Consider the following 15,368-nt stretch of genomic DNA (forward strand, 5'->3'; position numbering starts at 1 on the left):
TATTTTCAGTATTTTTCAGTAGCTACAAATTTATTAATATTTTTCTGAGAAGATAAAAAAATACACCAAGCAAAACAGTAATACAACAACTAGAATTAACAAGAGCAACACACACATTTTACTGTTTCTGTTCAGTACTCAGAAAATCTCATTTGTGAAAAATGCTCTAAACTATGTATTTCTTACCTTTAATGAATTTAAGCAGCAAAATGAAGACCAAACTTCAAATGACAAGATGACTTGAAAATATGTTTTTATAGGATGAATAAGTAAATGAATAGCCTCTCTGCTTACAATGAAGATTACCTTGCCTATGAATCCTTTTGGTGCTGTATTCATGTTTTGTTAATCAAAATTGAAACTAAGGGTGAGGCATTTAGCCAAACTTACATATCTAGGTGAAATAAGAAGTCATTTATTAAAGGGACAGTATCTATGAAATATTGTCAGTGCTTTCTTAACTTCAGTTACTAGAGTTATAGATGCAAACTCTACTTACCAATAACCACTGTCAGCACTTTTATTTTCAGTCATAACATGCTTCTTTTCCCTGCTGATGCACTGAGAAGTACTTGACAAGTGCTGGCCAGCTCAAAGTACCATCAACTTTCTTTTCTGGAGCCCCCTATGTGCCATCTGTGCCCAATATGCTAAGGAGTATAATTATATCATTTGTGTTTCCAAAAATAATTAAAAAAATAGAAGAGAAGGAGATTGCATCATTTAAAGGACAAAAGATTATTCTTTTATTATGACCTCCTGTATCACACGACGAAATCTCAGCAACTGATTCTGGCACTATATCTGTAAAATATGTAAATAAAATAAGGTATTTCCTTTAGTTGATTTAGAGTTCCAGTGCTGGAGAATAACACCATACCTTTGATACCTATTGCAGGGATTATTTCTTCTTCATAATGTGAACCTAATATTCTACCAGAAAACATCAAGCCATGGGTTCCTATAGTGCCTCCATCTGCAAGCCTGCTAGTATCAGCCCTCTGTCTCACCTATTTCACCATTTAGAGCAGAAATATTTAATTTTCAGTTGCATTAACATGTCACAGAATTACTTGCATGGAAAGCAAAACTGTAATATAGAAAATTAAAATTTGACTTAGAAGCTCCCCAAGCTCCTGATGTGGAAAAGCGTTGTCAGATTTTATATATATATATATATATATATATATATATATATATATATATATATGTATATATATAAGCCCTATTTCTCAATCACAACCAACTTTCTTTTCATGTTTGGAGAAGCACTGGATTTACTGCACATGCACCTGAGTAAATCTGGATTTGCTACCCCGCCGTTACTGAGAGGCACTCAGAAGCTAGGAGACATCGTGTTACCAGAAACCTATGTTATGTCCCTGTTCTGTCTTGGAAAGGCTCTGGAGAACCATTTGGAAGGTAAACAGGCAACAGCAGCTTACAAACTCAATAAAATTTTATGGCTGGTTTCACATTTGTCATCTCAGTTCATACTCACTGCATTTTTCAGGAAAAAAAAACGCCGTTTAATAAATAATTTTAGTGGTTCCACATTTGCTACTTAATTCCACTTAAGGAATCTTGGACTCCTTACCCCTGTTGCTCTTTTTCCATCCTCTTCTGCCATTGACATGTTTATCAACACACACCTTTTCACTGCGGCTGACACACGGAACAACCCTGCGCCGGGCGGTGACAGCACCCCAACAGGCACAGCCCGCCCCGAGGCCCCGCCCCGCCCCGAGGCCCCGCCCCGAGGCCCCGCCCCGAGGCCCCGCCCCGAGGCCCCGCCCCGAGGCCCCGCCCCGAGGCCCCGCCCCGAGGCCCCGCCCCGAGGCCCCGCCCCGCCCCGAGGCCCCGCCCCGCCCCGCAGCCGCCGCAGGCGCCCCCCAACGCCGGAAGCAGTTTGCGCACTGCCGCCCCCGCCCCGCCCCGGAAGTGCCGCGAGTTTCTCTTCCCCGCGGCCCCCGCAACCGGAAGTCGTTGTGCGTTTCTCGCTCGTCCCCCCTCGGGCAGGTCGGGCCGCACCGGGCCGCGGTCTCAACCCCGCCGGCGGCGGCGGTGTCGGAGGCCCGTGGGCTGGGTGAGCAGCTGCCGCGCCCCGGGCCGGGCCGGGCCGGGCGGGGGGTGGCGGCGGCGCGCGGCGGCGGCGCGCTGCTCCGCGCAGCTCCACGCCGCTCCGCTCCGGCCGTCGCTGCCGTGTCCCGACAGGCCTGCGCGGAGGGAGCCGCGCCGCGCTGCGGCGGGGAGGCGAGGCCGGGCCGGCCTCTGGGCAGAGGGTCCCGCGCCGCCCGTTGAGCCCAGGAGTCGGGCTGACGAGCCGCGGGAGAGCGGGGCCGGGGGCGAGTGACTCGCAGACGCAGAGAGGAGGCCCGGGTGAGGGAGGCAGTGCTTCGCTTTTGTAGTTTCCCCATCCGTTAAATCTTTTTTCCCATATTCAGAAGAGAGCTATAGGGTGTATGGGATCCTCTTCTCTGTATGTACGAACATGTAGTGAGTCGGGACATGCAGCTGCTGAAAATGTAAACGTAAATAAAAATTAGCCTAAGTTTATGAACACCACTCTGCGACATATCAACAAAGTCAAGGTAGCATTGGGGCAGGAAGTAGAATTAGGAGCAGTAGAAGAAGATGAGGAGTGGAAAGGCACATTTCTATACGTATCTTGAGAGTCAGCCTTTTCAGGTTATAGAAAAGACTCAAAACAGGCAGACTCTAATTTCTGTCAGTTGGTGCGCTTAAATTAGGCTGCAGAATTGTCTTCTACATGTGCTAGAATGTGGCTCTGCCAGCAGTGCACCCATGTATCATGCCACATCACATTTCAAATGATCTTTTCTTCCTACCATAATAATGAAATAATACTAGCAGGATTTTGTAAACACAGTAAATCCTGTTGTTAGTTTGTACATGATTACGTTGGTTTTTGTCTCAGGAGATAGATTCCAGCAAAAACAAAGCATGCTGCAGGGAAAGTGATGTAATATAGAGAGTGCCTAAGGTTTGTTAAACCTTGTTAATCCTGTCGGTTAAAAGTAATTCGGAACTCTGCTTTTTTTTGTTTAAATATGATCTCAGATTTCAAAGGAATTTGATTTTTTGATAACATTGCTACAAATTATTTTCTTAACAGTTTCCATGTGAATGGATATCACCTGAATGAGGATTAAAGAGTTTAAATTGCTTGTAAACATACTCTAAATATGAGTGGCTCCAAACCTGATATTCTTTGGGCCCCACACCATGTTGACCGTTTTGTTGTATGTGACTCGGAATTAAGTCTTTACCACATTGAATCTGCTGTGAGTTCAGAACTGAAGGCAGGGTCCCTGCGGTTATCGGAAGAAACTACAGCTACGCTACTGTCAATAAATTCAGATACACCATATATGAAATGTGTGGCTTGGTATCCAAAGTATGATCCCGAATGTCTTCTCGCTGTTGGACAGGCCAATGGTCGAGTGGTGCTTACCAGCCTTGGTCAAGATCACAACTCAAAATCTAAAGATTTGATAGGCAAAGAGTTTGTTCCCAAGCATGCACGACAATGTAATACCCTAGCATGGAATCCACTAGACAGTAACTGGCTTGCTGCTGGATTAGATAAACACCGGGCTGACTTTTCAGTATTGATCTGGGATATTAGTAGCAAATATGCCCCAGAGACTGCAGTTGCTACAGAGAAGGTGAGACTTTCAGCAGGAGATCCAGAAGCAGGACTGGTAGTAACAAAGCCACTTTATGAATTAGGACAGAATGATGCTTGTCTCTCTCTTTGTTGGCTTCCACGGGATCAGAAGCTTCTTTTAGCTGGAATGCACCGAAATCTTGCTATCTTTGATCTAAGGAATACAAGCCAAAAAATATTTGTAAACACCAAGGCTGTTCAGGGAGTGACTGTCGATCCGTATTTCCATGATCGTGTAGCTTCTTTTTATGAAGGTCAGGTTGCCATATGGGATTTAAGAAAGTTTGAAAAGCCTGTTTTGACCTTGACGGAGCAACCAAAACCTCTAACAAAAGTCGCATGGTGTCCAACAAGAACTGGACTGTTAGCTACTTTAACAAGGGATAGCAATATCATTAGACTGTATGACATGCAGCACACTCCTACACCTATTGGAGATGAAACTGAGCCTACAATAATTGAAAGAAGCGTCCAGCCATGTGAAAACTACATTGCTTCGTTTGCCTGGCATCCCACAAGTCAAAATCGAATGGTGGTAGTGACTCCCAATAGGACTATGTCTGACTTCACAGTTTTTGAAAGGATTTCTCTTGCATGGAGTCCAGTAACATCTTTAATGTGGGCTTGTGGACGACATCTATATGAATGTACAGAAGAAGGAAAGGCTAGTTCCTTGGAAAAGGACATAGCTACCAAAATGCGACTCAGAGCTCTATCAAGATATGGTCTTGATACTGAGCAAGTTTGGAGAAATCACCTCCTAGCCGGAAATGAGGATCCTCAGCTGAAATCACTTTGGTACACGCTGCATTATATCCTTTCTTTTACTGTATTATTTTATGGTATTCTAAAGAAGCAATATACCTTTACATATAAACCAATTACATGAAATACATGAAAGTCTTAAATAATGCAACATCTTGTAAATAATTTGTGTATGTTAGTAGCATATGATATTTTAGTTTTTAAAATGTTTTCCAAATGCTTGGGAAAAATTAAGCTTCCTATACATGAAAATACTTATGAAGCAGTATACTGAAGATATGGATCAAAAACTTACAGGAAACAAAGGTCCCTTAGTTTATGCTGGCATTAAGTCAATTGTGAAGTCATCTTTGGGTAAGAATGTTCCAAATTTAATACGTTACAGCATATTTAGACAGTGATGCAGTTGTGGGTTCATTTGAAAGAATTATTGAAAGAGGCTATATAGAAATAGAGATACAGAAAGTATTTTTGTTTGTGATTTAATATATATATAACTGAACAGTTTGTATTACAGTAATTTCCAGAATTTTTGGTGTTCTTTGAAAGTCAGTCTTAAAAACAAAATACCTTAGTGTTTGAGGTAAATATTTAACTAAACTATTTCAGACATTTATGTTTTGACTGCGATACTGAAAATGCTTACTTCTCCTGTAAGAATGTTATATTTTTCTAAGTTCTACATAAGGATGTAGTTCTAGAAAACTCTTTACTGTAGTTACTGCTAATGTAATAAATACATTTTTGTAGCTGTTTAAATAGGTTACCTTATTTTGAAGTTGTAATTGCCCCTTGTGCATCACATTATGCCTGTCATGCTCAATGAACTATTTATTAATCTGTTATTTGAATCTTTTCTTCTCTATTCATTGTATGCTTTATTAATACTTATGCTCCTTAGAGGAAAAAATAACTCTTCAATGCTGGAGAAGCTTCTAACATTTTCATACCTGCTGAGAATAAGAGAATCAGTGGAGCATGTGCTTGACTGAGTATTACATATTTTCAAATTCAAGACACTGATCGCTCATATCCGTTTTTTAACAGGAACATCCAAAGCATAGGGTTTAGAGAAGAAGACTTAGCAGGAAATATGTGTCAAGTCTAGATGCGTGATTTCTAGCAGATCAAAATAAACTCTTATGTATGCTGTTCCTTACTACTGACTAATATGATAATAGTGATATTAAAGTAGTAAAATATGATATTCAGCTTTTGTACTCAGCTTAACTATTAAAATCAAAGTGTTACAATTGCAATTTAGATTTTTATTGAAATCATGATTTAAGTTATTTCCCCTTTTTAGGAACGGCAGAGAACCTCAGACACAGCAGGAGTGGATCTGATAGACAGGCAGATATTATTCAGTATCTCAGTGAGGAGAGATCCTTGGCTTTGCAGCTCTGTGGGTGGATAAAAAAGGGAACAGATTTAGATGTGGAACCTTTTTTAAATTCGTTGGAACAGGAAGGAGATTGGGAACGTGCTGCTGCTGTAGCACTTTTCAACTTGGACATACGGCGAGCAATTCAAATCCTAAATAAAGGTGCTTCCTCAGGAAAAGGTGTGTATTGTGTTTAGTATTTTTTATTTTGGAGTTATCTATCATCTTAGTAGATTTTTCTGTTAAAAAAAAATCTGTAAGGCAGTATGAAAAAGGTACCCTCAGTCTTGTTAAAAACCTGCTTGATTTTGGCTGTGGTTGGGTTGAAGCCTGAGAATTTGACAAATGCTGATCTTTGACTCCCCTTTTAATGTATTTTTTAAACTGAGACTGTTGTATGCCATACTTTCTAGTTGAAAAAGATGTATATTAGAATTTCCTATTGATATATGCCCCAAAAAGTGATACAGTCAAGACTTTTTTAAATCTTTTAATGACATACATGTTGGTTATATGTCATGTATATCTCTTTCTAGTTGGCTGTATGCTGCTTTCTGCCAGTGCTGTGGCTGTGGAATAACTGAAGTGTAATATTCTGGATTTGCAGGAAACATTTGTTTTGGAGTAATATTTGGGCAGAATTTCAATGTATGAGGAAAAAGTTAATGTTCTTAGAGCCAGTAGCTGGAATTGTTTTTAGAAAATTTATTAACTTTAAGCTATTACAAAATTCAATTGTCATCTTCCAGCTAGCTCTGCTAGTAATGGCCATACATACAATCCCATCTTTTCTTGTGGATATGAATTATGGTAATGACAGTGTTTTTTGATAGAAGTAGTGATGCATATAGAAGTTGAAAACTATTACAAATACTGGAATCAGTGTGATGTTGTTGAAAGCATAATTCAGGTAGTCATGCTTGTAGGCTTGTGTTTTTGAGATTTGGTAGCTTAGCTGTACAAAGGCATTTAAAACAGACTTAAAAAAATGCTAGTTTATGGAAATGTATTTGTTTAGTGATAATTGTATATCATTTGTTCTTGCATTTTGACTAAACATCCTATTTCAAAATGATGCTTTCAATTATATTTTTAACTGAATTTTTAAGTCCTAAACTTGGATATTATTTCATTGATTGTTTTTAATAAATCAGGTGATCTAAACCTTAATGTGGTAGCAATGGCTCTATCAGGCTACACAGATGAGAAGAACTCACTTTGGCGAGAAATGTGCAGCACTCTTAGATTGCAACTGAACAATCCCTACTTGTGTGCCATGTTTGCTTTTCTGACAAGTGAATCAGGTTCATATGATGGTGTTTTGGTGAGTAAATTTCTGTTACGTTAAAATTCCTTTGAATAACTATAACTATAAAAGACATCGCTTTCTCGTATATAGTAAATCCATTAAAATTTAATGTGGAACTCTTAAACCATTAGAAATGCATTTCTTTCCTCTGTTTAATTATTTGTTAAAGAGAGAGAAGTTCGTAATGGAAAAAAAGGAAACAAAATGTACAAGGAAGTTCACAGAACTCTTTCTAAAGCTATCTTTTCTTTGAATTTTATGTTATTCTTTCATATTTATTTGTTAAAATAATTTTACTTTGCTGAAATAATATGCAAACAGGATAGTTTCACATCTTCAGAAGTTTGTATAAAAGTGCCATGGATTAAGTGTGTGTGTGTGTGTGTATGTGTACACATGAGAATGATTAAGTCAGCTGATACTTCACAGTAACTTTCTCAGATGTGATGCTTTCTTTGTAAATCATCAAATTCATAATATTAGCTACTCAATAAGACAAATGTTCTGATTTTTTATAATGTATTGAAAAATTGGAAATTTGCTTGTGATGATAGTATTTCCATTTTTTTCTCCCAAGTATGAAAATAATGTAGCTGTGCGAGACAGAGTTGCATTTGCTTGTAAGTTCCTCAATGATGCTCAGGTAAGTGTGCGGCTGTACTTTTGTCATAATGTAACACCCCCCCTGCCCGAAAACTATTAATGCCATGCTAGTTATTAAATTATATTGTATTAACTCTATGTCTGTCTTACTGGAGATTATTTTACTTGTTCATAGTATAAAATATTCAGTGGGGGATGGTATCAATTTCATAGCAATTTATTTTTGATTCTGCGACAAACCATGCTGAGATCATATCCTGCATACTTAGTCAGGTCCTGTGATGGTGAAGAGTCCAGTCCTTGGGAAATAAGGCCATTAAAATTGAGTCACTTGTGTCACAGCTTGTTTCTCAGTCATGCTTTCTTTTGTGGCTTACATTTAATTGTGAACACAGTTTAGTCTTTTGATTCTGAAACAGGTTTGGTGAAACTTACTTTTATTTCTAGATGTTTACCTTCTCTTGAATTCAGGTTTGAATTTACAGTAGGAATATTTTCCTTTAAATACACTGAGGTGCCTAAAGAATAGGTGTTTTCCATCTTTCCATTTCATATCAGGAGGCTTAAGTATGTAGATAAAGATTTGCATTGTTGCAGTATAGTGAATCCACGTTCATTTTTCTGTGTAACATTCAGTAAATAGCATATTTTGTTAGCAAAAGAGAGTTATTCAAATCATTGAAAGTTTTGTCATATGCCAAATAAATGAGTTAGAAAGGGATAAACAGAAAGCAAAAGTTAATTTTTTTTTTATATATATATAGCTGAATAGGTTTATTGAAAAGCTAACAAATGAAATGAAAGATGCTGGGAATTTGGAGGGAATACTGTTAACAGGACTAACAAAAGACGGAGTGGACTTGATGGAAAGTTACGTTGACAGAACTGGAGATGTCCAGACAGCAAGCTATTGTATGTTGCAGGTTAGTGTTTCCCTCAAAAATAAACCTTTATGTAAGAGAACTAAACAAACTTTCTTAAGCACTATAGTACAGTGTAGTGTGAACTAGAAAGTATTGTAGGAAATAAATTGTGGCAGTATCGTGTCTGGTTTGTGGAACCATCTGAAGCTGCAAGTACATTTCCACTCTCTCTGGTTAGAATACCTTGAGATAGTAGGGGGGGGAAAGTCAAAAAGAGAAAAAAGTTCTTTGCACTAGCTGAGCTGGGAATACCAATTCTCCTGTTTATTATTGATAGGTTTCCTCATAGGTTCAAAACATGTTTTAATGATGATACTGATACATATACTCTGATATGTGATAGAATTTTATAATCCTTGGTCTGACAGATATGAGTTTTTAGGAAGACATGGTGGCACAAGTATTTTCAGCCTGAGAGGCAGACTTAAGAAAATTAAGTTTTAGCAAATTAAGCTATAGTTTAGCAGAAAATTTATCTTTTTCTAGATACATTACACTTACCTTGTGGTATGCAATGTAAAACTTCTCTCAAAGATGAGTAACTTGAATTGTGAATATTTACTGTATCTGGCATTTTTTTCCTGCCTGCTTTAGGGTTCTCCATCAGATGTACTTAAAGATGAGAGGGTTCAGTATTGGATCGAGAACTACAGGAATCTCTTAGATGCTTGGAGATTTTGGCATAAACGTGCAGAATTTGATATTCATAGGAGTAAGCTGGATCCCAGTTCAAAACCTTTAGCCCAGGTAAATGTGATTCTTCTTTAAAGAAGTGTGGACAATCCAGAAAGGATTGTAAGGTATGCAGCTGAAGATTGTTAGGAAAAACCTCATGTTGGGGACTCTGGAGCAGGTTGGCTGACTATTAAGAGGGAGAGACATGATTTTAATTGTACGCTAAGTAGAGTAAACTTAATTTCTTTCATTATTTCACATACAACTTTTTTATAATCTTAAATAATACCTTTCCAAATCTTAGCAGATTGTGTATATGCTGTATATGTGTATGTGTAGGTATATGTGTATGTGTGCCTGCCATCAATTTACTGGATATCATGGAATCATAGAATCAGTAAGGTTGGAAGGGACCTCTGGAGATCATCTAGTCCAACCTAGCTCAGCAGGGTCACCTAGAGCATGGTAGACAGGGTTGCATCCAGGCGGGCCTTGAAGATCTCCAGAGAAGGAGACTCTACCACCTCTCTGGACAAACTCAAGGGGCGTTTGTCCCCGTCCCCTTGACACCCCCCCCCCAGGTACTTGTACACACTGATAAGATCCCCCCTCAGTCTTCTCTTCTGCAGGCTGAGGCTGAAGACAACCAGGTCTCGCAGCCGTTCCTCATAGGGCAGATGCTCCAGCCCCCTGATCATCCTCGTAGCCCTACGCTGGACTCTCTCCAGTAGCTCCATGTCTCTTTTGTACTGGGGAGCCAAGAACTGGACACAGCACTCAAGATGAGGCCTCCCCAGGGCTGAGTAGAGGGGCAGGATCACCTCCCTTCACCTGCTGGCAACACTCTTCCTAATGCAGCCCAGGAGACCATTGGCCTTCTTGGCCACAAGGGCACGTTGCTGCCTCGTGGCCAATTTGTCATCCACCAGCACTTCCAGCTCCTTCTCTGCAGAGCTGCTCTCCAGCAGGTCAGCCTCCAGCCTGTACTGGTGCCGGGGGTTATTTTTCCCTAGGTGCAGAACTCTGCACCTGCCCTTGTTGAACCTCATGAGGTTCCTCTCCGCCCAACTTTCCAGCCTGTCCAGGTCTCTCTGCATGGCAGCACAGCCCTCAGGTGTGTCAGCCACTCCTCCCAGCTTGGTATCATCAGCAAACTTGCTGAGGAGGCACTCTGTCCGCTCACCCAGGTCATTGATGAACAAGTTGAACAGGATGGGAGCCAGTACTGAGCCTTTGGGGACACCACTAGCCACAGGCCTCCAACTAGACTCCGCGCCACTGATGACGACCCTCTGAGCTCTGCCTTTCAGCCAGTTCTCAATCCACCTCACTGTCCACTCATCTAACCCACACTTCCTGAGCTTACCTAGGAGGATGCCATGGGAGACAGTGTCCAAAGCCTTGCTGAAGTCAAGGTACACAACGTCCACTGCTCTTCCCTCATCTACCCAGCCAGTCATTCCATCATAGAAGGCTATCAGATTGGTTAAGCAGGATTTCCCCTTGGTGAATCCATGCTAACTACTCCTGATCACCTTCTTTTCCTCCATGTCTGGAGATGACATCCAGAAGTATGGAGGAGGAGAGCAGTATCAGCATGTTTGCCTTTTCAATACTTGCATTTTTCTAGTTTGCCAATTCTACTGGCCGTTCTAGGATGTAAGAGACAAATTATTATGCTAAGAATACAAATAACAAGGAGCTAATGACTGGGAGGCAGAAGCTGTTAGTTAATGCCCCTCTATATCTGAAAGAGTCAGTAACATACAGCTTCAATTTTACAAAAAAAATCTCAAATTAGTTTGTGAGTGGTGAATATGTTTTTGATAGGTTGACTGGAACAACTTTACTCACAGTTGTAGCAGAAATGAAAGCAAAACATTAACTGGCTTTTGTTCTCTTTAGGTGTTTGTGAGTTGCAATTTCTGTGGAAAGTCGATTTCTTACAGCTGTTCAGCTATTCCTCATCAGGGACGAGGCTTTAGCCAGTATGGGGTTAGTGGTTCACCAACCAAGTCAAAGGTTACAAGCTGTCCTGGTTGTCGTAAACCTCTTCCTCGCTGTGCACTTTGCTTGATAAATATGGGAACACCAGTTTCTAGCTGTCCAGGTATGGTATAATGGTTTTCAATTATTCAGCTAGAATATTAATTTAGCTGCTAAATTAACAGTTCCTGTTAGAAGATATTCCACTGCACGTTTTTCTTTGTATTTCTACTTACCTTGTAAAGATTCATGCTCTTAATTTTGAAGGAAGGAGACTGTAACTGAAAACTTGTTTACCTCCCCATCCAATCCTGTGATGAAACCTGTGTCTCTGTTTTTTTTTGTGTCAGGCAGTATGCACAATTAGTTGGTTTTGACCATTTTTCAGTGAGATTGTCCGTGAATTTCCATGGCTTAGATAGACAAAAATATTCAAGTGTTGTGGTGTTTAGTATTCAGAGTCTTAAAGTTGTAAGAAATGTTTTCTTAAGGTGAATTGTAGGGAGAGTACAAAAATCTTGGAATGTAAATTATTATTATTTTAACTGGAAGAGGAAGAGAGAATAAATTTAACATGGCATACTTTCTATCCCTAAGTATAAAAGAATATACCTGTCATACTATGACAGCTAAGAAATGGTATGACTTGAATCTCTTGGTTGTAAATGTCTTGGGCTTAGTGTTATACATCATCTAAATCTTCATTTTATCCATATTTATATGTCAGTGTTGTTGCAGCTGTGAACTGTGCAGTTGCCCTCTATTCATGTATCTTCTGTATCTTCTCATTCTTTCATTAATCTGTGTTAAGACATTTATATTGTAATTGTTCCAATTCATAACTTAGATTTTGTTGGTTGTTTTGGTATATTTCTAAAGCAGAACAGTTCATGTGCAGTAAAACAGGTCAATAAATCACTGGAACCGAAATCAATCACTGAATTATAAATCATGCTTGAAAGAAATTCTTTCTGTAAAAGCTTTTTAATAAGCAAGTTTAGCATGTCTGTAAGATATGAAGCAATAGTTGAGCAATATAATTATTATTTTGTTTTTTCACAGCTTCTGAGCTGTTTAATAATTTTACTGACTTTTCTTGTAAAAGCAGGCCACTTTCTTCACATGATGATCCTAATTTCAAATTTATTCAAATAATGTTACTGAGACTGAAATGTAATGAAATATAATGATTTACAAGGATATTTGTGGGGGTTGGGGATGTGCCTCTGTACAGGAGGATCCAAGTCTGATGAAAAAGTGGATCTGAGCAAAGACAAGAAGTTAGCCCAGTTCAACAACTGGTTTACCTGGTGCCACAACTGCAGACATGGTGGACATGCTGGACATATGCTCAGCTGGTTCAGGTAAGTTGATTTAAAAACTTTTAGTATTTCACTTAAATTTTGTAAACTGCACACTGAATAGGATGTGCCTCCTTTGTAGTATCTACTGTTATGTTTTGGGGTTTTTTAAGTGTATGCACAACTTATTATGCTGTTGAGTTTTTTGTGGATATTGTGTTGCTGCACAGGCTTAAATTTACAGATTACAAAATTCTTGTTAATTTTATTTTACTATTTCTTCCCCTTTTTACCCTATCTAGGGACCATACTGAGTGCCCAGTTTCTGCCTGTTCATGTAAGTGTATGCAGTTGGATACAACAGGGAATCTCATTCCAGCAGAGACTGTCCAAGCATAAATATTAAGTTTGAAAATGTAGAATGCTCTGATGGATTTCCGTAACAGTCCAAGCATATATTTTAGAAGGATGCTTGTGACTCAGTGACTGTGAAAAAATAAATTGTTACCAGATTAATGAACTAATGTGTGTATGACTGTACTTGGTAGAGAGAGATACTCCTGAAATGAGCTAGTGAGCTCAGGGTATATTATGTGAGCTTTTTCAGTAGGCTAAAGCAGTTCAGCTCAAAAGCACTCCTAGAAGCTTTGCTAAAGTTCAAAGCACTTTTAACAAGGTTTTCAGGATAGTGCTCTTATATATGTTTTCTTAAAAAAAAAAAAAAAACAAAAAAAAAACCCACCTATTTGCTGTGTTTGGTGAAAATGGACCTTCAAAATAAACACCCGAAGAGTGTTTTTTTTGAAGATCACACAATCATACTGTGGATTCCTCCTTTCATTGCTTGATAACTTTTGGATGCAGTCATTTTCTTCTAAGTTCTTCAAAATGCCACTACTAGTTGTATTCTAAAGATTTTTATTTTAAAGAAAAATCCATTTTTTCTCAACTTTTGTTACTAGTAAAGCAATATCTTTGCAATTCAAGATCTTACAAAATAAACCTAATACCTCACGGATGTGAATTTTAACATTAAGCAGTTGTTAGGATCAACCCACCCCTCTCCACACAGAGAAATCTGCATCCTGGAGAAGAGTTCATTGAAAATCATGTATCTGTTTCAGGGCAAAGTGCAGGTAAACCAAGGGGGATTGGATTAATTTATTTTTAATATAGTGCTGTGAAGATCTGAAATCTCAAAGACTGGAGACTTGTAAATAGTCAGTTTTAAACTACATGCTGAGTTTTGGCTACAAATGAATAGCAAAGATATTTGAATATTAAAGACTTCTGGATAATTGGGATTTACCTGTGGTTTTGAAATATGCTGGGAAGTGTGAAATGAACCAGTAAATGTTTTTTCCTTGTTAGAATATTTACTTCTTTTTCAGTATTTTTGCACACCTGCTTCAGGTCACTAGTGAACACAGGTTTGATCCCCAAAAGTTGAACTTTAGACCATTGACTAAAAATAGTTGTAGATACATTTCCAGCTGAAAGTGAGATTATTTATTAACTTATAAGAAAGTCAATGATACTTGCTAGTACGGTGCTAGGAGCTCATCACTATTGTTGTCCTTGATTTTTGTAGGCAACAAAATTCACACAAATTAGGGGAAAAATCTGTTTTAAGGTATGTGATAATAACATCAATTTATTTGGTGTGTGTTTATTTACTGGTAGAAACAGTAAATGAGTTACTTAAAACTTGTGTGCTATGAAATACTAAATGGAATGCTAGCAATAAACTGGTACCGTATTGCCAGGACTGTGAAAATTGGTGTTTTAAAAGGGAATATACTGTTATATACCATTAGTTTTAAGTGTGTAGTGTGATTGCAACAGGATAGAATGCGAAAATGTATTTTCTGTAGATGTACATGATGATGCATCATTGGGGACTTTATGTTTTCTGATTTAATGTTGATGTTGTAAATACATCTGCTGCATTTACTCTGATCTAAAATTCTTGCCAAATGACAAAGATCTTTATAAATTCAAATCTAAGAGGTACTTGATATTTTAAGTCAGACTGTTATAGAAGACCAGTAAATGTTTTTTCCTTTTAGTTTATTTCACTTTCCAATATTTTTGCCGCTGTTAAGAGAGCTTTCTTGATCTAAAATGTCCTGTGTTAATAAATGTAAACTGGTGTTTAATACTCTCTGTAAATATGGGCAATAAAACTTTCATCTAATGGCAACAAAGATTTGTAAGCATCAAATATACGCTGTTATTCCTCTGCTGTAACAATTAGCAAAATTTCCCTAAGAAATTCCACGTCTAGTTGAATGCAACTAATTTACAGTCTCTCATTTTTGTACATGAAGAAAACTCATTTACAACATTGTACAGTGAACTATACATGTTTGTGTCAATTTTTATCATTTCATTAATTTAGAAGCATACTCTGATTCTCAGCATGGCTTTGAAACATTTTAGATTATGAATGTGTGCATATTCTGACCCAATGTAAGTACCAACTTTGGTTATAGTAGTTTACGTTCAAGCTTCCAGGCCAATAATTTCACTTTGCAAAAGGTTAGGATAAAATGAGAGGTTTGTGCTTTTAATCAATATTTTCTTGCTTTTCTTTTAAATTAATAAAATTTGTTTTGTGTGTGTAGTATGTTGTCATTTAACCAAAAACATAGCTACAGCCATTTCATTAACTGAAGTTATGTTTACATTTTAGTTTCCTACTATCTGCTGGATTCTGTGTAGTGGAAAG

General features: G+C 38.3%; 1 protein-coding gene across 2 annotated transcripts; it reads left to right on the forward strand.

The window, feature by feature from the left end:
• The first annotated feature begins 2,008 nt into the window (after nt 1-2,008).
• Nucleotides 2,009-15,263, forward strand: MIOS (meiosis regulator for oocyte development). 2 transcript variants are annotated; one of them, XM_062569162.1, is made up of 11 exons: nt 2,009-2,086; nt 3,137-4,503; nt 4,712-4,810; nt 5,763-6,020; nt 6,995-7,164; nt 7,727-7,792; nt 8,517-8,675; nt 9,270-9,422; nt 11,256-11,460; nt 12,571-12,700; nt 12,940-15,263. In XM_062569162.1, the coding sequence occupies exons 2-11, from the start codon at nt 3,207-3,209 to the stop codon at nt 13,034-13,036; spliced, it is 2,634 nt and encodes an 877-aa protein (XP_062425146.1). In that variant the 5' UTR covers nt 2,009-2,086; nt 3,137-3,206; the 3' UTR covers nt 13,037-15,263. The 2 variants fall into 2 exon arrangements, with proteins under 2 accessions (XP_062425146.1, XP_062425147.1); XM_062569163.1 differs by lacking the exons at nt 11,256-11,460; nt 12,571-12,700; nt 12,940-15,263 and adding an exon at nt 9,980-10,120.
• Nucleotides 15,264-15,368: the final 105 nt, after the last annotated feature.

Source organism: Rhea pennata, chromosome 2 (assembly GCF_028389875.1).
Source record: "Rhea pennata isolate bPtePen1 chromosome 2, bPtePen1.pri, whole genome shotgun sequence".
Classification (NCBI taxonomy): Eukaryota; Metazoa; Chordata; class Aves; order Rheiformes; family Rheidae; genus Rhea; species Rhea pennata.